Genomic DNA, 21,741 nt, shown 5'->3' on the forward strand with positions numbered 1-21,741 from the left:
GTAGACTTTAGTCAATTTCCAGAGCCAGAGCTCCATGAAGTTGAGTAATCCTGTAGTCCAGTCCACCATGAAAAGAATTAAGACAGCCCCTCTATTCATCCGAGGATAAAGAGTCCTCCTTTGCACTTCTCAAGTTAATCTTTTAATGTGTGTCTTTTGTTAATAAATGTTGTTTGTGCCCTTCATTTAAAAATACAAGAGTCATTATGCATACAAGGCACTTTCCTTTTCAGTCCTTGTTTAATCACTACGTAAGATGCAATATTCCATCACATAATTACCTTTTGACAGGTAATTTTAGTCAAACGAAGTCTTAATACATTACAGAAACCTTCATGAGATTATTAAAAAACTGCCATTATGGAATGATAAATATATTTTAATAACGGTCATTAATTAAGTTCCTACGTGGACTTCTATGTGCTGTGATTTATTTCACATCAGAGCTAAACACAGAGAGAAAATAACCGTATATCAAACACACACTGAGTGACTTAAATAGGCCATACATTGAAATTCTCCACCTGTCCGACATCTCCAGTGTCTCTCACAGGAAATTACATCATTACACCATTTTTAACTAAGCAGCCCCGGGGCACTGAGCTACTTGATCCATCTTCATCTGTCTCCCTCTCTCAGATGACATTCTCAACATAAACTTCGGCAGTCTGTGCAAAACAAACACGCGCACTGTGAAAGCCGAGGAAACACATCGTGAAGGAGCGGTGACATTGACAAAGTGAGAGGGCGGCCATGGTGCGGTGTAACAGCACGCTGCCTCTTACAAAAACACCTGCTCCACACTGTCAGCAACTTAACCTTCCATCACCTAAATCCCCACCAGAGGATTACATGTGACAGATGTAGGACAGGAGGGGGTCAGGGGGACGGGAGTGACAGGGTAAGGAGCAGGGAGGGGTGACAGAAGTGACTTCATAAGAAAGTTTTTACAAAATGGGTGAAAATAGAAAAACAAGGCACACAACAAAGGAAGAGCAAGACAGAGCCATTTAAAGTCCATCCATCCATTGGGAACGTATATCGACTGGTAAATTGAAAGCTTTGCCTTCAGGTTCAGCTCCCTTTTCGCCTCAATGGTTCAGTACTTCCTCCACATTGCTGCTGATGCTGCATGAGGCTGCTGATCAATCTCACATTTTACCCTCATAGGAACAACACCAAAAGTTGTTTTGAGCTTATTTGCTGAGGTCAGTAGATCTCTTCCAGTTCGATAAAACCCAACATTTTCCAGAGAGTGGACAGTGGTCTCAGACTTGATGCTTGATGTTCGACTGCAAACGACTTCAGCATATGCTTGAGGGTCTGCTGATACAAACAGAATCACATCATCTGCATACAGGGAGAATCTCAAAATCAGACACTCCAGCCCACCTGGTTGAGCCATGAAATAAAATAATAATAATTCATAGAATTTATATAGCGCTTTTCTAAGTACTCAAAGTTGCTTTACATGAGGTAAAACTAAAAATAAAACATATAAACAAAGCAGAACAGGGACAGAGGTGGGGTGGGGGTAAAGGTCATGTGTTGTATGCTTTTTGGAACAGGTAGGTCTTGAAGTGTTTTTTGAATGATTGAAGAGAGTCAGAGTTGCGGATGTGTGGAGGGAGAGAGTTCCAGAGAGTTGGGGCAGCGATGGCAAAGGCTCTGTCCCCCAAGGTGCAGTGCTTGGACTTGGTGATAGGGGGACAGGAGGTTGGCATCTGATGATCTGAAGTGGCAAGATGGGGAGTGGCATTTGAGGAGGTCGGTCAGGTAAGAGGGGGCTAGGTTATTGAGGGCTTTGTAGGTGATGAGCAGGATCTTGAAGTGGATTCGGTGCTGAGTGGGGAGCTAGTGGAGGTGCTGAAGGATGGGTGTGATGTGGGCTCTGGAGCGGGAGTGGGTGAGTGATTGGGCAGCTGAATTTTGGACATATTGAAGTTTATTGAGGTCTAATAATTACTGTGACACTCAAAAAAATATGGAGGAATGGGGAGGTGGTGGGTAGAGTTCTTGGAGTCCACCAAATAGATGTTTACTGGATGGATTAGCCTCAATGACCCCTTTGGTGGGGCAGAGCAGGTCTGCTGTTTTAAGATACAAAAATAATTGGGGGGGGTGTCACAGAGTGGCTCACAACAAAAGTATAACACAACAAGATGTGATATGGCACAATATGATACAATGCAATATGATGCAATAAGATACAACACATTACAATATGATATGATAAGACATGATTACAATAAGTATCTCAATCTTATAGTAATATATAGGGAAGAATCAGGAGATCGTCTGTATATATTCTCTAGAGAATATAAATATGAGACATTTCTTGGCAATCCATCCACTATTTCTAATGATATTTCAGTCCTGATCAAAGTGGGCAGTTGACTGAAATCATCCAAAAGGTGCCAGTTTGTGAACGGAAACAAACAATAGGAAGATTTCACCCCAACAGAAGGGAGTTAATTTCTTGTCAGTGCTGTTGTGGGTTTTTTACAGTGTGTAAAGGATGATAAATGTGCTTTTTCACAGTTGAAAGGCAGCTAATGGAGCAGGCAGACTTGTTAGACAAACGGCGCTATAACAAGGACATGAAAGACACAAAGGACATAAGAGTGTTCCTGAATTAACTCATCCTTCACCAGATGACAGATCTAACATGTCAACTGTGAGAGGTGTCACACTTTGTTTGTTATTTGCATGAGTTGTATACCCAGTAAAGAGGATTTTTAGTCAATCCATCAAGCTTGTCTTTGTGCTGGCAAAGCATTTCCGCTGGCATTTGATTGGATCTGTAAAGCAATAAATACGTTGTATATAGATGACAGGAGGTAAGAAGGGCGACCTTTTTGATTACATATCTGAATATTAATTTTCTGGGGAGGTCATCTAGGTTTGATGTGATTTAGGTTGTCAGTTTTACTTGTGCTTTAATTCAGATTAACTATAATGTCAGAGTCCCTTTATCAATTACTTTGCATGCTTTTGGATGAAACTTTTAGTTGTTTGGCACTTTAAAATTTTTGTATGAGCACTGTTACTTATAATGTATCACAATGCACATGAATTTGCTCTTCCATTTGGAGATTATACTATGGTCTTAAGGCTCCCTCATTAATTAACTGTTTGAAGCCCTTAATGTGTGCTTTGAAGACTTACAATGTAAAGTGTCTGGATCAGACAATGACTTGATTGCTGTATATTTATGACTGCAGACTTTAGGGATGATTGTTAAAAAGATATGGATTTATTAATGCGTATAGTATTATAATAAAATAGACTGTAGATTTCGACAGGAGATATGACACATTTTTACTCTCACAGAGGAGTAGACTTAATAAGCAAAAATGTGCACTGTGATGAAACGAACTGCTCTCAGGAGCTCAGATGGATACAGATGTACACTCAAAAAAATGAAACATTGCTCTTTTTGGTTAGTCATTAGAACAGATGCTTTAAAAAGTAGATGTTTTGGAGATTTATTGTTGAAAGAAAAGGCTGTCTGGTTACAATAAAATTCCAGTTCTGGTGAAATGGCACAATAGATCTTTAGTAGTGGTCAAAGTAAGTTTCATTTTTAAGATTTATTTTTGGGGCTTTTAGCTTGTTTAAGATAGGAAAGCTTTGAGGGAGGGAGAACATTTAGAGGGAGAGAGGTTGGAGGAGGGGACGACGACGACACATGCACCAAAACATGACAGGATTGGGAATCAATTCTGTACATGGGGTGCCTGCTTTACCAGCTGAGCTAAATCAGTGCTAACTTTAATTCCACAGCAAACAGTCCTATAGATGCTGCTCAGTGACAAATATGGACAGCCAAATGCTTTCAAAGCGATTGTGAGGAACTTTGATTGTGTGTTGATTTTGGTGCCCGCTATGGACCCAATTTATCTTCTTATATCTACGCTGTGCATGTATGAATAGTATTGTGTTACAAAAAAACAACATATCACTGTCTTTTAATTGTCAAACCGATTACTCGCTCTAAAAAGGCTTCACTGCAGCATGCTGTAAAGCACCTCATCTGACACTTACCTGGTAGCAGCAGTGACATAAAGCAAAATAACTCCATATACAGTCTGTCTCCTGCTGTCTTCTCACTTGAATTTGCAGGTCCTATAGAAAACTTGGTATTATTTCAGTCTCTTTCATAATCAGTTTAAAACTTTCACAGGAGCTTTGATGTGAACTACCGGCAGTACCAAAATATTCTCTTTGCCTTTGCAGTGATTTTACATAGTCCTGAAGCTGTGTTGTGCTAAAGGTTAATGCACAGCATTCAAATTTGTACATGCATTGTTTCATGTTGCAAATGAATGTGTGAATTACATGACCAAATGGAGGATTCTGCCACTACCAATGAAAACTAATACATAGTGAGATCATAACAGAATGTACAGTGGGAAGGTACAGGTGAAAAAAATGCCAAAAAATCATGCATAGAAATAACTAATCAAAAACTTTGTTTGATTTCATTCGTCTCAGAAGGACAAACATCCATGACTTCATTAGCTAACATAATGAATTAATGCTGTTAAAACTGATGCTGTCAACCCCTGTGCTTTACATAGACTGATACTGTTGAAAAAGGTATTAAAAATGTAGAAACAACATTTAAGCTCTTGTATAAAAGGTTGAAGGGTGAGGTACCTTTTCCCTATAAATAGCCTGCAGTCTCAGGTGTGGCAGCACCTGAGACTGTGTGTTACCATTTCGCTTGACACTGTCTTCCTCAGCTCTTTTTAAGTACTTATGGGCTTAACCACTCAGCTCTTTCAAAGCAAGTTATGACTGTTTAATCCCATCAACAACAGGGATTGCTGTCAAACTATCATTGAATTTGACAAATGACAGTGGGAGCCTACAAGTGGGATTCAGCTCAGGGAGGAAAATGCTGATTCATAACTTCTGAAAACCCCAACAGCTCACTTCCTTTAAGCTACAAGACTTTTCCTGACCAGGTTTATCCTCCGTATACTCTGAACCAACTTTTCCTCCAGCACAGCAACAACGGGAACCTCAGAAAGGTCTTACAGGAGTTTCTCTCCTGCATCAGTCAGGACAGCTCCATGATGGAGATATTGTGGTGAGTCTGGCTGATTTTGGGCAGCCCTCATCACTTTTTCTCCGGTCTGGACACTTTCTTCAGTCTGATGATTGAGTTCTTACCAGTTGAGTTTCACTGCAGTGAGCAGATAACATAACCCACTGTCTTAATTTATTTTACTTCCTGACACTGTCCACAAATGATTTATTACCTCCTGTCAGAGGCTCCTGATTGGGCCATTGCAGTTAAATGAAGCATCATTAGCATATAAGTTATATGAGGACACCGTGCTTGAGGTCCACCCCCCGCGTACCTCACCAGGTGATTAGTGGGTGTTTGAGAAAGAGGTCTCTGGGGTTTGACTCTGAGAACATTTAACATTTCTGGTGTGTGTGTGTGTGTGTGTGTGTGTGTGTATGTGTGTGTGTGTGTGTGTGTGTGTGTGTGTGTGTGTGTGTGTGTGTGTGCGTGCGTGTGTGTGTGTGCGTGTGTGTTCGTGCGCGTGTGTGTACGTGCAAAATAAAACTATGCTTATGATGTATGATCTGCTGAGATTAGATATGTTAAATGAAAGACACATGAAGTCAGTGTAAAGCTCATGATCTTAAGGGACAGCAATGATTAAATGATAGTTCTTTGTACAATTAACTTGACTGTGTGCTTGGCCTTTGTCTGAAAGGTGCAGATTTAGGACAAAACATGTTAGGAAAACTCTTTCTATCTGCTCAAAGCAAGCAAAAAAAGCTATTTAGATACTTGACATGAACACAGACACAAACAAAAGAGCCAGCAAGATTCCTTTGCTGGCTCTTTTGTTTTTTACTTAGCTAATTTTATATTTTTTGAGAAAAGAGAAAGCTGTGATGAGAGTTGCCCATCATTGGTTGCATTACTTGGTTGCACTAATAAAGTGCTGTACATCTGTGGTTGCATTATTCTATAATCAATTTGCCATCATTTTTAAGCATGTAAGAGATGATTTCATGGATAGCCATAGACTGCACGTCTTTCAACGTAGACTTCCACTGAGAGGAACATATTAGACTATTTAGGAACTAAATTAGGAACTCAATTAAGACTGTCACATCAGCTTGATCATCTCTGAAAATGTCCTGGAAAATGATCTCTGGAAAAGAGTGGGAACCCTGAATCTATTTTCTCATTTTGAGGGGGAAAAAGTCGAAGGTTTGACACCCCTGTTTTAGACCCCCCTGTTTTGGGTCGGGGTAAGTGGCTGTTGAGGTATTATGGTCCTTCGCGGCTTCCGTAGTGTTGTTGCTTCAAACAGGAAATCCAAGTTGCACACTGTTTTCTAGCCGTGCTGCTAACCACCAAATAGAGCCATGGCTGAATACTCCCGTGTAAAATCCACCAAACTGGTTTTGAAGGGAGTCAAATCAGGGTATGTTAATGTTTTACTTGGTATGAGTAACCTTAACAATCTACATTATTATATAAGGCTAATCCATGACTGTACACGCTGTGCTAACGCTAGCTCAGGCTGAAACGCTATTGTCTGTTACATTAACTATCTGTAAGTTACACGCTGCTGTCTTTCTTTAATTTAGCCGAAGTCAAATGAACAGCAAGCAGGAAAAGGTTGAACTTTACTTACACTCCTCTTTGAAAAGCTCCTCGCTGAAAACATCACCTGTGGTTCAATAGAACAAGAGATGCAGGGTTAAAAGATAGTTACACTAGCAGCAAATGTCATGTGTTCGATTTGCACTGATCCGACTTGTGTTTACTAAGATGTAGACAGTTTTAGAGTTTGTGTACATATCAGGGCACGAGTCACTGTACAACTCAACACAAATTTATTTATACAGCACCTTCCATACAAACATGCAGCCCAAGTGCTTCACAAAAGAACAGAGATAGAAAACAACAGAAATGGGTAAAATAGTCATAAAAAATACTTAACAACAAAATCAATACAGTAAAATCATGAAAATAAGTAAGGGTAGAAAGCAAAATGAAAAATATGTTAAGTTACAAGAATAAATACGGAGGAGGATAAGGGCCACTGATTTAAAAAAAATAAATTAAGGTCAAATTTAAAAAAATATATTATTATGAGAAAAATGTCAAAATTTTTAAATTCAAGTCAGAATTCTTTCTGACCCAAGTTTTTTGGTTAAGGCTGCAAAGTCAAGAAATGTGAAAGCTTTTTGAAGATCCTTATTGTCAGGGAAGATTAATTCACTTTCCAGAAATTAACTTGCGAACCTGACCGATTTCATTCTAGAGTTTATTTACTGGTTAATCGTGTTATTATAAAGTAAGTAGGAAATGCAGACTTTTTTTGTGAAACATGCCTTTGTTTTGTTTTTGCAGGAAAAAGAGGAAGCATAAAGATAAGAAGAGAAATGCTGCAGATGAAGAGGAAAAAGCTGATGTTGTTGGTACGTGTGTTTTCTGAAGTTCAGTTTAAAAACACTAAAAATTCAATGTGCACTTTATGTTCATGGTTGAGCTCTCTTTTAAAGGCTGCTTTGATGGTTGGAGGAAATGAGTTCAACAAGTTGGATAAAATGAGAATATAAACATTACTCATTATACTGTTTGCATATCAAATTTACACAAACTAGGTGTTTTAACTTGTGTTGATAATGAGTCAGCTTTTGGTTTGTTTATAATGATTTATGTTGAAAACATAAACAAAACAAAAATATTAACAGAGTCAGACGTAACTTGGATGAAGATGTTGTCAGATTTATTTTAAAAATAAGAATACCTTTGATTTGTTATTCTCATTGTACATTATTTATTTATTTTGTATTATTGTCTATACAGTATTTTTCTTCTCTGTTTGTTGTTTTGTCTATTTGTCTGTTTGTTTTTTATTATTTTTCATGCCTGTCAAACTCACACATTTTATCGTTATCTCTATTTTTTCCCCTCTTCGGCCTGGCACTATTTGGTCCTGTATGTTGTGGATATGTGCTGTTGAAAATTTAAAATCCAATAAAACTTAAGTCATAAAAAAAGAATACCTTTGAGAGTAGAGGCCATTTCTTTCATTGGAGGTCCATGGCCACCAGTATATGGTGTAATGATAAATGTCACAGTGAAGAAGCAAATGATGAAACAAACGATCATCTCCTGCAGCATCTAAAACAACAAACTTACATTAGTGTTGCTATTTTGTATTTTTTGTACATCATATAAGAGTTAAGCGGCACTACAAGTCAAATGTCTGCCAACAAGCTGACGGACAAAACTCCAGAAATCCTCCTCTGAGTGGAAACTGCAGCTTAATGTTGCTGTGGCTGTCAGGCTCCCAGCCGCACGCTCTGTTATTATACCTTTTGACATGGGTCTTTCTTCCCAACAGCTGGCTGGTGGTCCATTAGCAGCTTTGGGGAAATCAGTGGAACCGTTGCCATAGAGATGCAGAACAACGCGTACATCCATGCCCTGGATAGTGGCCTCTTCACTCTCGGAGCGCCGCACAATGGTAAGAAGACTTATCAGGGTGACTTCAGAATTTGACCGAGTAACTTCAGAGGAGCTGGGTCAACCTGACATCTACTGTGACTCGTGCTCAATTTGATCACTCTTTCTCAGCACAGTAGAACATCTCAGTGTTGAGGTGAGGATCTCTGCCTTAATATAGAAGTGCTTTTTCAAGTTAAAGGCATTATTTTTATACACCAGAGAACAACTTGTACTCATGTTTACACCAGGGATTTCTTTGTCTGTTGGTTTGTTGGTTTTTTGTTGTTGTTGATGTGCTTGAAATAATTTTTTAAGGAACCCTGTAAGAGCCTCCGTCTATGGAGAAAAAGTTGCCCAAACAACCTGGTCAGACTTTGCACAAAATAACTATTTATTTTTTAATCCATGAGCATTTTTCTTTGATGTTTAATTTGTATTTTATTTGCCCTCTGTTCAGGTTCACGACTTATCCACAGAGCGAGTCATCTTTGAATTTTCCTAAGGTTTTGCTATTTAGTAGAATCTCTCTGATGTTATGTTCACGTCTTGTTACTGTTTTGCAGAACTAAATAATGATGAACAAAAATAATAAGTTGATTCATCGAGAAGTTAAGAGGGAGGATAAAAAGGAACTACTCTTCAGATGATCAACCAGAACTTTTTGTCTCTAATCAAGAAAAAAATGCGTCATAAAAAGCTTCTATAAGGCTAGGATATTATGCACTATTTTGTCAATTAATTCATTAATTAATTTGTTTTTAATTTTACTACCTTTTTTGAACAGTCCAGTTTTATACTGTTGTGGGTCGAGTACAAGCAGCAACCTCAGGTGCTGAAAACTGGAGCTAATGCTTAAGTACAAAGACCTACGGATCCTTGAGTGTCCACTTGAGGCTTGCTGCAAAACTCAATGGGCCTCATTCACTAATACATACTTTGTTCTCACCACCTTGCCTTGGGTTCAGGACTCGCAAATGGAGTCCTAAGCCAGGCTATATCTCACATATAAACAACAAAATTTTAGCATAAACAGGAGAGAGAATTAAGCTAAACATGACATAAAATATGCTCACCAACTAGGGGGGGGTTGTGAGATGTCTTCCAGAATTTTCTTTTTTTTTAAGTTGTCTAAAATAGTACATTTTACCCATTATGTTAAAAAAATATCGCCAAAAATAGTAGCTAACCTTGAAATAAAACCTTGAAAATAGAAAATGTGATGAGTTTTCTGCCTTTCTTTTTGCCAGATGGCTATATGACAGTAATCTGGCTTGTTTAGATATGTCATGCATTTAGTTAAAAGAGTGTGTTTACATTTTCTGAGAAAGTTGGTCATCATCATTTGTGCGTACGCATGGTCTGAGGAAGTTCTATTTTTTGTTTGCAGTGTAAGAACAAATTCAAGTAAGAATATATTGATGAATCCCAGATTTGTGCTTCAAACGTGCGTACGCACTGTTAGTGAATGAGGCCCAATGAATCCTCATTATGCTCTGTGTTCAATGTCCAATTTTACAGCACATTTAAACTTGTCTACATTTACAGGTTTGGTGTGTAGCTCATTTATTTATCCATACACATTATGAAAGGGGATTGTGGGCAGCGTAATTATGACACATCTGTTCTGATTTCATCAAGGCTAAAAGTTAAACTTGAGTTTGCATTACTAAGACACGGCTGAGGTGGATGCTTTGTAGTTGCTAGTTAGAAGGCTAAAAGGTAACCTCAGCCCCATCTTTTTGCCTGAATTTAGCTCGATTGAAAATTGGGTTGAGTCACTATTTCCAAATTGGGTTTCAAATGTCTCTTTAGAAACCGATGGATGGTGTCACACCATTTGCAAACTGTATTCAATTGCAGCCTAAATTTGAGGTCCTCTGTCTGCAATAATGCATAAGAGAGGAACACTTACAATATTTGTGAACATCAATTTGATGATCTTCAATGTCATTTTGATACCTCTGCCACATTTTGATAAATGCTGATATCACTATGACTCTTTAAATCATCAGTTGATACCCACAGTGGTATGTAATAGTGGGAGAAAAAAGTGGAGCAGTATTATTATGCAGAAGCAGCACCATGTAGCGTGTACATTGTTCTGCATCTCATTATGTCTGAATTTTAAATGAAGATGCAAATTCCTATCCATCCACTCATCCCACAGTTGAGCAAACTTGAAGAACTTTAAGCTCAATGTTGAGGTCATGTGTACTGTAGACTTCAGGCATTGTGAGGATGAGGATAAAGGGGGCGTGTTTGCCTTCAGTCCACAGAGCAGTAAGTATTTTAAATCGTAAATTCAGACGCCAGACTGAAAAAGGCTGAGCAGGGGTTGAGTTGAGGGGAAGGACAGAGCTAACTCCCCAGTTCTCTCACTTCTGCCTTCAGGCACTTCTGAGGGAATGTTGCTCATTGAAACAGTCTGCCCGGAAGGAGACACTACCTACAGTTAATTCAGCCCACGTTTTGTGAGAACCAGCGGAAACGGCTCTGAGATTGAAACATCCCAATTCCCTTAGTGGGTCTTCATCCTCTGCATGCACATAAGCTCATTTCTGGGAGATGAAAGAGGACGTTAGCTAGCAGTTTAGAAATAGAGATTACAGATTTATTCCTCTTTACTGGATTTTCTACACCAGCACCACTCAGTGGATGATACAGCGTTTAAGAAAAGTGCAGAAAATGTCCACATTCACCTGCAGGTCAGAGGGAGCATACTGCTGTCACTGTCTGACATACTCCAAAGATAATAAGCCTTTTGAAAAAGCAGCTTGTGACACTTTTCTACCTCTAGTTTATTAATGATTCCTCCACAGTGTCTCTCAGGCTCTGCTCTCCCTTGACCTGAACGCTGCGTGACGCACCACAAACTGTGCAAAACTTTGATGTATTGTTAAAGTGACCCGATCACAGGCAGAGAGGTTTTATGAAAACATGAGGAACTCAGGTGACCTCCATTTAAAACAAAGCATTAAAATGCAACACAACAGATCCCTTCACATCTTATTCCAAACATTAAAAATGTCTCAGTGCTGCTAAACTGGACCCACAGAAGCACAGAGCTATGACGCCAGAGGCTTTGCATTATTAATTAGAAGAATGCATAAGTAAAACATGAAGCAGATCTCAGGGATAAACTCATGAGAGGAAGTTATGTTCATTATAATAATGGCATATGATTGTTACACTGTAATTTATTAAATACTACATGACTGCTTCTGTGTGGCGAAAGTTTTCCCTGTCAGAAACTTAAAGATAGAAACGTGGTTATATTATAAATGTGTAAATGTGGCGTTGAAGAAGTGAGAGCTTTAACTCTCTGAGAGGTAAACACTGTTTTTATGTGTTCCAGCTGATGAAGGACCCGACCCCCCAGAACAGTTCACTGCCGTCAAGCTGTCTGACTCGAGGTGAGCAAACAAAGGCAAACTACACATTGTGTTTGTTTTGCAACCGATAATCTCTGAGTGCATTAAACCCTGATCTCTGTAGAGACTGTATAGACGTCTGCTGCACTGTCCAACTCAGCGCTCATTGTTTTTAATCCTTTATTCACTACCAAGGACTACAACATCAACAGGATGTAATTTGACAATGATTTATTGATTTGATTTGAAAAGTGTATCTGAATTTGACGTTGAAGTTCTCGCTGTTGCTGGTTTGGGGGAAGCTTATTAGGGGATCTGCTGAAGCTACCGGGCACGACGAACCCCCCTTAAGAGCCCTGAGTATAGAAAGAAAAAAATAAATAAAAAGAAAAGGGGTGAGAGGGTGGGGTGTGGAATCTGAGAACGAAAGGGAATGTGAGGGAGAGGTTTGAATTTATAAGGGTCCCGGAAGAGGCACGATTGAGGTGTAGTCCTGCTCCTGAAACTTTGCTATGCAAGGCAAGGCAAGGCAAGGCAAGGCAAGGCAAGGCAAGGCAAAGCAAAGCAAAGCAAAGCAAAGCAAAGGCAAGGCAGCTTTATTTGTATGTGCATTTCATACACAAGGGCAACTCAATGTGCTTTACATTAAAACATTAAAAACATTGGAGACATTCAGACAGGCATAAAAGAACACAATTAAAATGATAAATATAATAAAACAGAAAAGAAAAGCAAAATTAGAAATATATTAAAAATTACATTAAAATTTTAATTTAAAGTAAGTTAAAATAAGCTAAGATAGGAGTGGCAAATAAAAAGTCTTAATCTTTGATTTAAAAGAGGTGAGAGTTGGAGCAGACCTGCAGCTTTCAGGGAGTGTGTTCCAGATATGTGGTGCATAATGACTAAACGCTGCTTCACCATGTTTCGTTCTGACTCTAGGGACTGAAAGCAGACCAGTACCTGATGACCTCAGAGGTCGAGGTGGTTCATAAAGTAGTAGCAGATCAGCAATGTATTTTGGGCCTAAACCATTCAGTGCTTTATAAACCATCAGCAGGATTTTAAAGTCTATTCTCTGACAGACAGGAAGCCAGTGTAGGGATCTAAGAACTGGAGTGATGTGGTCTACTTTTTTGGTTCTTGTTAGGACTCGAGAAGCAGCATTCTGTATGAGCTGCAGCCGTCTGATGGACTTTTTAGGGAGTCCTGTAAAGACCCCGTTACAGTAGTCTAGTCTGCTAAAGATAAATGCATGGATGGGTTTTTCTGCATCCTGCTGAGACAGAAGTCCTTTAACCCTTGATGTATTCTTAAGGTGATAGTAGGCGGACTTTGTAATTGTCTTAATGTGGCTGCTGAAATTAAGGTCTGAGTCTATGACTACACCAAGGTTTCTGGCTTGGTTTGAACATTTCATCTGTGTAACATCCCCTGTTATAAAGAAACGATATTCTAAAAAAGTCCAGAAATAAAACATCTAAACTTTAAGTTTTGCTTGATAAACCCCGCCACTGTTCTACCACTGTAGACTGATTTGATCCTTCCTTGCCGTTACAGGTTAGCCTTGAAGTCTGGATATGGCAAATACCTGGGTATCAACTCAGAGGGGATGGTGGTGGGACGCTCTGATGCCATTGGTGCGAGGGAACAATGGGAAGCTGTCTTTGAGAAAGTGAGTGCATTTCTTCTTAAATTATTCTTATCTTGGTCCAAATGTAGATTTAACCCCAATGACCCAGCAGGTGAATATGCATAGAGATGAGGAAGGCTTCCAAAAGAAGAGGCAGTTTTAATCATGGCTTCAATGCAAGCAAAGCTGAATGATTAAGGATTAATCAATATGTAGATCAACAGAAAAGTATTCGACCACTATCAAAATACCATGATCATGCCCAAAGTTCCTGATTCCAGCTTCTGAAAAGTGCTTCTATTTGAAACAAGTGTCCATAATGAATTTAGGATGAGACTGTGTGATTAACTTTTTTGTTTCAGTTATTACTCTATGAAATTATCCAGTCTTTTTTATAGAATGTCAGAAACAAGCAAGGATAACTTTTGAAACAACTCTTTTGTTCAAGAACCAAACACTTTTTACATTTGTGAAATCAGAGAACTTATCTTTTAAAGATTTTTTGGGGGTTTTAATGCCGCGATTTAGAGTATAGGACAGTGGATATATAGTTCAAAACTGGAAAGAGAGAGTGGGGAGGCATCCAGCAAAGGACCGCCTGCTTCAAGGACTACACTGCAAAAACTCAAAATCTTACAACGTGAAATTGTCTCATTTTTAGTCAGAATGTCTTCTCCCACTTGATTTAAGATACATTTATTTAACAAGTAACTTTTGAGCAAGATAGAGGGACTTGTTTTAAGACAATGCACCTTAAATATCTTGTTAAGTCAAACAATCTTGAAATGATTTTGTTTTGAGTTGTAATTTAGAAGAAACAAGGTTTATTTTACATTTCATACATTTTTTAAGCTGAGATCTTATTTGTCGAAGACGGATAATCTTGATTTAAGACAAACCCTTTACTTGATTTAAGTAAATGTATTTTATTGGAGAGTCTATCAGAAAACAGCTCCAATTGATAAAAGAAAGAAAGAAAGAAAGAAAAGTTTTTTTAAGGGTGGGTTACAGTTTTCAGACACTGCTTCTTCTAAATCAGATAAAAATATACATCTCAAACTACATGCACACAATGAAACACCTACTTTTGAGCATAGCTGGCTTATCCTAAAAAACAACATGACTGAATATTAGTATATCCAGCTCACTATGAGAAGACAATATATCTCAAAATGCTCAAATTAAACTTTGTAATCTTATTTCAAGTACAAGATGATCTTAAACCTAGAGAAGTGCTGCTATAATACAACTCAAATTAAAGTGAATATATCTCAAATGAAGAAGTTGACATGATATTTATTAGTGCAAAAATCTTCTTTTGACTGAGAAAAATACTAATTGTTAGCATTCCTTGCTTATTCTGAGATAGTAAGTTTTAAATTACTGGTAAAATATTTCTGAAAATAAGTTTTCCCTGCTAATTTTAAGATCACAATTTTCTAAGTATTACTTCTTATTTTAAGAAATCTTACCAAGCAAATTTTCACTTGTTCTATTGGCAGAATTTTTTTGCTTGTTTCAAAGGTAAAAGTACATTGAAGTACATTTTTTTTCTTGTTTTTGGAGAGGCATTCTTTCCAGTGCATATCTTCTGCACATGGGCTCACGAGTCAAACCAGTGCCCTGAAATCATAGAATTTGAACCTTTTCTATTTATTTTCAAATGATTTAAACCACAATTAATTTCATATTTAACAACTAATCCAACTACCAATCATATCTTGAATCTGTAGACTGAAAAATTCTATTGTTTTTTTTACTTACTCAGGTTTCTTGGAAAATGGAGAAGGGCATTCGTCACTTTTTGGACCTTTTATTTACAAAGAAATGCAAATAGTGTCCAAATTAGCCATGATACGTTTTTAAAATAAGTACTCTTTTGTTTATTTTTTGCAGTGTTGTAACATCATGTTAAAACAGGCTTCATATTTACACACCATCCGCTGCCTTTCACGGCTCGCCTCACGGCTGATTGGAGTTTAGCCCCTGAGAGATAACGCTTTGCTTTAGTCCTGAACTACTAATTCATTATGCAGAAAGCATCCACCTTATCACTTTAGCACACTTCTCGCCTTGATGCTTTGTTGAACCTTTAAACAACCTGCCCAGCACAACCTTGAGACTCTTTAACATCAAATATCGGGCAACCTTTCACGCCTGTCACAACAACCAATCCCACTGCAATTCTATCTAATCTACTGCCTCCTCTGCTGTGTCTCTTTCTGTTCCGCCTCAGGGCAAAATGGCTCTCCTGGCAGCAAATAGCTGTTTCATCTCCTACAGTGACAGTGGGGACATCGTGGCCAAGAGCAAGACAGCAGGAGATGGCGAGATGGTGAAGGTGATGTGTAAATTGTGTTCTTCCGCAAGGTTGCGTGTTAATACTTTTATTTTTTTATACAGGCGATCTCTGTGGGGACCTGAGATGGAAGGGGAAAATGTGTGTGACCTCACTTCAGGGGGTTCAACCTATTGATATTTAATGCAAAACTTTTCTCTCTTTCACTGTATTTTTATCCCTCAATGATGAACAGATCAGGTCGAGTGCAGAGCAGGAGGTCAAGCGTAAAGACGACATCGCAGAAGAAGACAGGGGCAACGTGAAGTCCTGCGAGGTCAATTATGTGTACGTAACCTTCACTGTAGAGCACTTTAATGCTGACCGAGCAAACCATTGTTGGCTTGTCTCTGCATCTAACTCACAAATGATACATCTTTTACTCCTCATTTGGTGCAGGAGACTCTTTTGTGCTGCTTTAAATTTGGGACAGCCCAAGTTCAACATCCACACAAACGTATTTACATACTATGTGTTAGACTCTGCAGCATGTACAGCTAAAATAATGTAAACAAAAAGATAGGAACAGGAAATGAAAACAGCAAAGATACGAATTGAGGGGTTTTGATCTGATGAACAGGGAAACATAATGAAACATGCTCTGCTGCAGGTATTCTGCCTGTTTCACCTTTTTGTTTATATTGCTGGAAAAATTGACCTGTTCGGGTGTCTTTAATAAAGCAACATAAAGGGGAAAAAATCCCTCTTTTTTTGCACAGGTCACAACCGGCAGACATTTTTAAGAGCTCACAAGCATAATAAAGGTTGACAACCATTGCAACAGTGGTAAAATGCACCACCACACCTCTCCACAGCCTCACAAATTACCAGAGTGTTATAAGCTTCTCTCTGACATAGGGTCAATAACAATTAAAAGTTTTACACACACACACACAGTGTTTTTTTTACCTGGACTATTTTCATTAGGTCCAGACAAAAGTACAACATGTACACACATTGTGCACCTCTAAAATACAGTTGTCACATGTATACAAATAAAAACAGTATGAATAAGCACTTATACAAACAATTTTAAAAACTAAAAGATAGTTTCTATTTTATTGTATTTTCCAACAATAAAACATGAAGGAAGAAACAGGTAACTTAAAGTTGACTTACTTTGCGTTGCTCTGGAGATGCATTGGTTATCATGTGACCTGTGGGTAACTTTGGTCACATGGTAGCAGTCTTCTTCTCTATAAAACCCAGATAGTGTTCAATAAAAACCCATCCAGCTATGCAGATTTTTTTCTGTCAGTGGATATAACCCAGTGACATTTTAAGGTTAAATCCGTCCACCCATTATTTATATAAGTATTATATTTGGGGTTGCAATCCCAGCTGCTAGAGGCGGGTGCACTCTGGACAGGTCACCAGTCAGTTACAGGGTCACATATCAATCAATCAATCAATCAATCTTTTTTTTATATAGTGCCAAATCCCAACAAATGTTATCTCAAGACGCTTTACAAACAAAGCAGGTCTAGACAGTACTCTATTTTAAATTATTAACAAAGACCCAACTTCAATACAGGATAAGATCCAGTCTTATCTCATCTGTATTCATCATGAGTAGAGCACTTTGCAGCATTTAGCAAGTTACAGTGGCAAGGACAAACTTCCTTTAACAGGCCGAAACCTCGAGCAGAACCAGACTAAAGTTTGACAGCCGTCTGCCTCGACCGAGTTGGGTCTGGAAAGAGGGATAGAGGAGAATAAGAGAGAGAGGGAACGATGATAGATTCAGAGGACGAACACCCATACACACTCATACCTTCAGTAAATTCAAATCACCAATTAACCAAAAGAGCAAACCACCCCATGGAGAGAACTCGCACATGCACAGGGATAACACACAAACTCCACACAGAAAGGCCTCAGCTATGATGCAAACCAAGAGCCTTCTTGTTGTGAGGCGAGCTAACCACTGCACCAGCATGCAGCCCATATTTACTACCAGAGAATTGAATAAGCGGAATTTATTTGCAGATAAAGTGTCTCAAGTTTCTCTCATTTCAGACATTTGGCGTGACTCTGTCCTTAAACTGTTGCCAAATTTGTGTCTGTCCTCATATTTGTGTTCCGTAACAGCTTGACATTGTGCAGTTTAAGCAGTACACCTGTCAGCCTCCTTTAAAATGCGTGTTGAAGCACTTTATTCTGATTGAAGGGGAAAACAATGTGATTTTCTTCCCATTATCTCCCCACTATGTCAGTCTGCCACGACAAGCATTTGACAACAAAATCACATCCCTGGATGTAGGATAAGGCCCTTTAAGTTATCGCCTCATCAGTCCTGCCTCTTAAAGATGCAATTGAAGGTCTGCTGTTGAGAGGCCAGCAGCACATTTCAGCGTCCAATGCTCAAAGTTTTATATATACGTCCCATCTGTGGCCTATTAGGATCCAGGCAATACGTCAGAAGAAGCTGTTGTTTGCTCAGCATGCTTTAGCTGGAGTTCCCACTCTATTATTTGTTTTAGATGAACGCAGAGGAAACAGACTCATCATGTTGACATGTTGATAATGGCTGCCCTTGAGCCCGTGTCTTGATGTAGTGTTAAGTGTCTAAAACGCCTTTTAGGATGGAGTGCAGCCGCGCAATCATAAAACACACGCAGAGGAAAGAGAAACTAAATATCAAATGTGTTTCCTGACAAGATGCAGCGGTTGTGTGCGGCGGCACTGTTGTGGTGGAAATCTGAATGTGATGATATGAACATTTAAATAAGGGGAACAGATTATGTTAAGCTTTTAAGGCAAGTTTACAGAGCTGATTTAATTACATGCTTTAATTCTGATAAATCGAGAACATATTTCAGGCTCAATAACAAATTTTGCTGCGGTCCCTGGTCCAACGTGTGGCCTAAGATGAATAATTGAATAAAGCACTGTATTTGTCGAAGCTGTTTGGATAAGCCATCCAGCCCGTTCATTTTAATGTAACCCTGTCCACCTCTAAATACTCTGCTTTAGTTGATCCAAGGATCCTTTTTCAGCTTTCATTTCCTCTCAGTGTTTTTATCAATGAAAAGATATTCAGTGTGTGAATCAAGTGGTGAGTCATTCCTCTTTGGCATCGTTTACATTAACATTGCTTTGTCTGTTGCAGTAAAAAGTTTCAGAGTTTTCAAGATCGGCGGCTCAGGGTGAACGAGGAAGAAACCTCCACGCTAAAAAGAGCCAGAACGGACGGGAAGTTCCACGAAACTTTGCTTGACAGGTCTGAAAACAAGCTCCATAAATACTTACTCTCACACACACAGTTATATTTTTGGCATCATCAATCCTCCTTAAAGGTGACTTATCATGCAAAATCGACTTTTTAATGGTTCTCTACCTGAAATATGTGTCCCTAGCATGTCTCATACGTCATAACTCCATCCGGTCTGTAATGGAAGTCAGAGCTCGGAGCTTGTTCAGCCCATAGACTGTATAAAATACAACTCAACTCTGGGGCTCTGTTTTTCATTCCCTGCACACATGTGTGCTAACAAGGAGGGAGGCATGCTAGTTGTAGGCTGTCTTAATAAACACAAAGGTCGGTTTTACTCCCCACGTCTTCAGATTTGAAGATCTAGTGGATGATTTTTATTTTTCATTGAAAAGTGCTAGCGCTAGTTAGCAAAGCCACATAGCTACATGTTCGTAGCTGTGTACCAAGACACACGTCGACATACTGACAAATAAAACAACAAGAAACACAAAATCTGTGACCAATCATTCAGAAAGGTCCTGCTGCAGGCGCCTCTCCGTCAGGATCAGATTCTGGATCAGATTCACAGGGTTGAAGTAACGCGGGTCTGTGAGCAGCCATGTATATTCAGCCAACATGTAAACATTAGATCAACGGGCTGGACAGCCGAGGCCACATCCACTTCCTGAGGGGGTGTGGTCAGAGAGCTCGTTCACATTTAAAGGCACAGATACAGAATACAGCCTGTTCTGAGCAGGGCTAAAAAAGAGGGGTTTACAGGCAGACCAAAATCTGATTTCAAAGTGGTTTTTTGAGCAATAAACTTTAAAGACATGTTTTGGGGACCTCTTAGACCAATATGTTTTGATGAAAAAGAGCATAATATGTCACCTTTAAGTCTTTCACATGTACAGAAACTAGCGATGCACCGATCCTACTTTTTAGGTTCTGATACCGATATCGATACCTGGGCTTTGTTATCTGCCGATAACGATACTAGCCGATCCGATCCTGGTATTGATTTAACAATCTCTATTCCTTAATGTGAGGATAGAATCATGTTTTGGCAACTTCAGGCTTTTCTGACTTTGTAAACCAAAATAAAATTAACATTTTTAAACTGACAGTATCATTATTCAAGAGATTATAAATGTGTACCAGCAGTTTGGTGAGTTAATCTTCATAACCAACAGATATTACAATTCAACTGTAAACCTCAGCAGTGGATAAGAGGAATTCAATATTCTGTATAAAAAAAACTGCTTCAAATGAGAGAATAAAGAATATGTCAACGTAGTGTTTCCATAGACTGTTTCCCACAGAAGTACAGTGTACCTGTGGCAGGGAGGAGGGCTATTAAAATCATTGAATACATTATGACTCTGCCCAGGTTTGCCCTTACTGTTTCCCTTCTCCACGTCTGATATTGTGACAATATTAATCAGCAGCACATTTTATAAAGACACTGATGACGTAGGAGACGCACATGGCTATTGTAAACACAGAAAAGCATAGAACTGAGATGAATAGATCGGCCATATGGCTCGGCACTATAAATCGGCCCCTTGTCACCAACTATCCAATCTAGCTTTTTTATATCCGATCTAGCCGATATCCGATGCCAGGATCGGATCGGATCGGTGCATCCCTAACAGAAACTGGTACAGAGTTTTGCTAAATATAAAATTCATCAAAGTTTAACATATTCAGTGAAAGCCAAGGTCAATTATGAACTTGAAATTTGGGTAATTAAATGCAAACACTCAGCCTAAAAAAATTTAAAGTAAAGACAAGTTTGCAATTTTTCAGACTAGTCCCAGTTGTCTGAAATTGTTCTTAAATGTGTTGATACAGTTAATCTTTATTAAAATAGCTCAAATGCTTATTAAGTAGAAACATAAGTAAGGTAAGATGACATACTTTAAACCCTTTCTAGTTTTGGCAGCTGTCTGCCTCTCCTCATTTACAGTCCCATATTTTTTATAGGATTTTATGAAAAACAACAGTTCTTTTCCAAAATAATGAAGACTGAGCAGGAAAAAATGGGATAGCTGGACTCTATTAATTTTGTCCTGCTTACTTTCTAGCAATAGATGTCTGATTTGAAACTCCTGAAAGCGTATATCCAGGTGCTTCAGGTAGCCTCATTCTGTCAGAGGCAGGTGCTGTAACAATAACACCATGTGAGAATTGACTCAAGCTTTATTGTCTCATACTTGCAAATATAACTTTACAGACATGTACCCTGAACTTGTGATATTAAAATGAAGGTGAAAGTAACATGCAACTCTTTCTTTCTTTTACAGGAGAAGCAAAATGAAAGCAGACAGATACTGCAAGTGAAGATTGTTCTCGTCTTTGTAAATGATTTTATAGAACAGACCATTTAATTTTTCTTGTAATGTAATCTTCTGTTGCTTTTTTTAGATTTTGAATAAAATTACGTGGTCAAAGCAGTTGTGTTGGGTTTATTTCTGATGGATTATTTCATTTGATGAAGATTATAGAATTCAGGAGGCCTAGTGGCCTCATGTTTGTACTGTAAATAATAAACAGTGCTTTCATTGTGCTGTGGAGCTGCTGATGGTTTAACCTTTGGGTTATAGAGACTGCCCTGTGTTTGGGTATGACTCTCCAACGTGTTGTATAATTACAGTGATGGAGTGAACAGTAAAATATAACGTATAACAGAATGTATAAAAC

General features: G+C 38.6%; 1 protein-coding gene across 1 annotated transcript; it reads left to right on the forward strand.

Annotated features, from left to right (window-relative positions):
- The first annotated feature begins 6,316 nt into the window (after positions 1 to 6,316).
- frg1 (FSHD region gene 1) lies at positions 6,317 to 21,494 on the forward strand. Its single transcript, XM_034687757.1, has 9 exons — positions 6,317 to 6,461; positions 7,397 to 7,464; positions 8,397 to 8,519; positions 11,856 to 11,913; positions 13,432 to 13,546; positions 15,741 to 15,845; positions 16,039 to 16,130; positions 18,955 to 19,065; positions 21,345 to 21,494. Exons 1-9 carry the CDS (start codon positions 6,403 to 6,405, stop codon positions 21,379 to 21,381), a joined length of 768 nt encoding a protein of 255 aa, XP_034543648.1. The 5' UTR covers positions 6,317 to 6,402; the 3' UTR covers positions 21,382 to 21,494.
- Positions 21,495 to 21,741: the final 247 nt, after the last annotated feature.

Source organism: Notolabrus celidotus, chromosome 7, assembly GCF_009762535.1.
Source record: "Notolabrus celidotus isolate fNotCel1 chromosome 7, fNotCel1.pri, whole genome shotgun sequence".
Taxonomy (NCBI): Eukaryota; Metazoa; Chordata; class Actinopteri; order Labriformes; family Labridae; genus Notolabrus; species Notolabrus celidotus.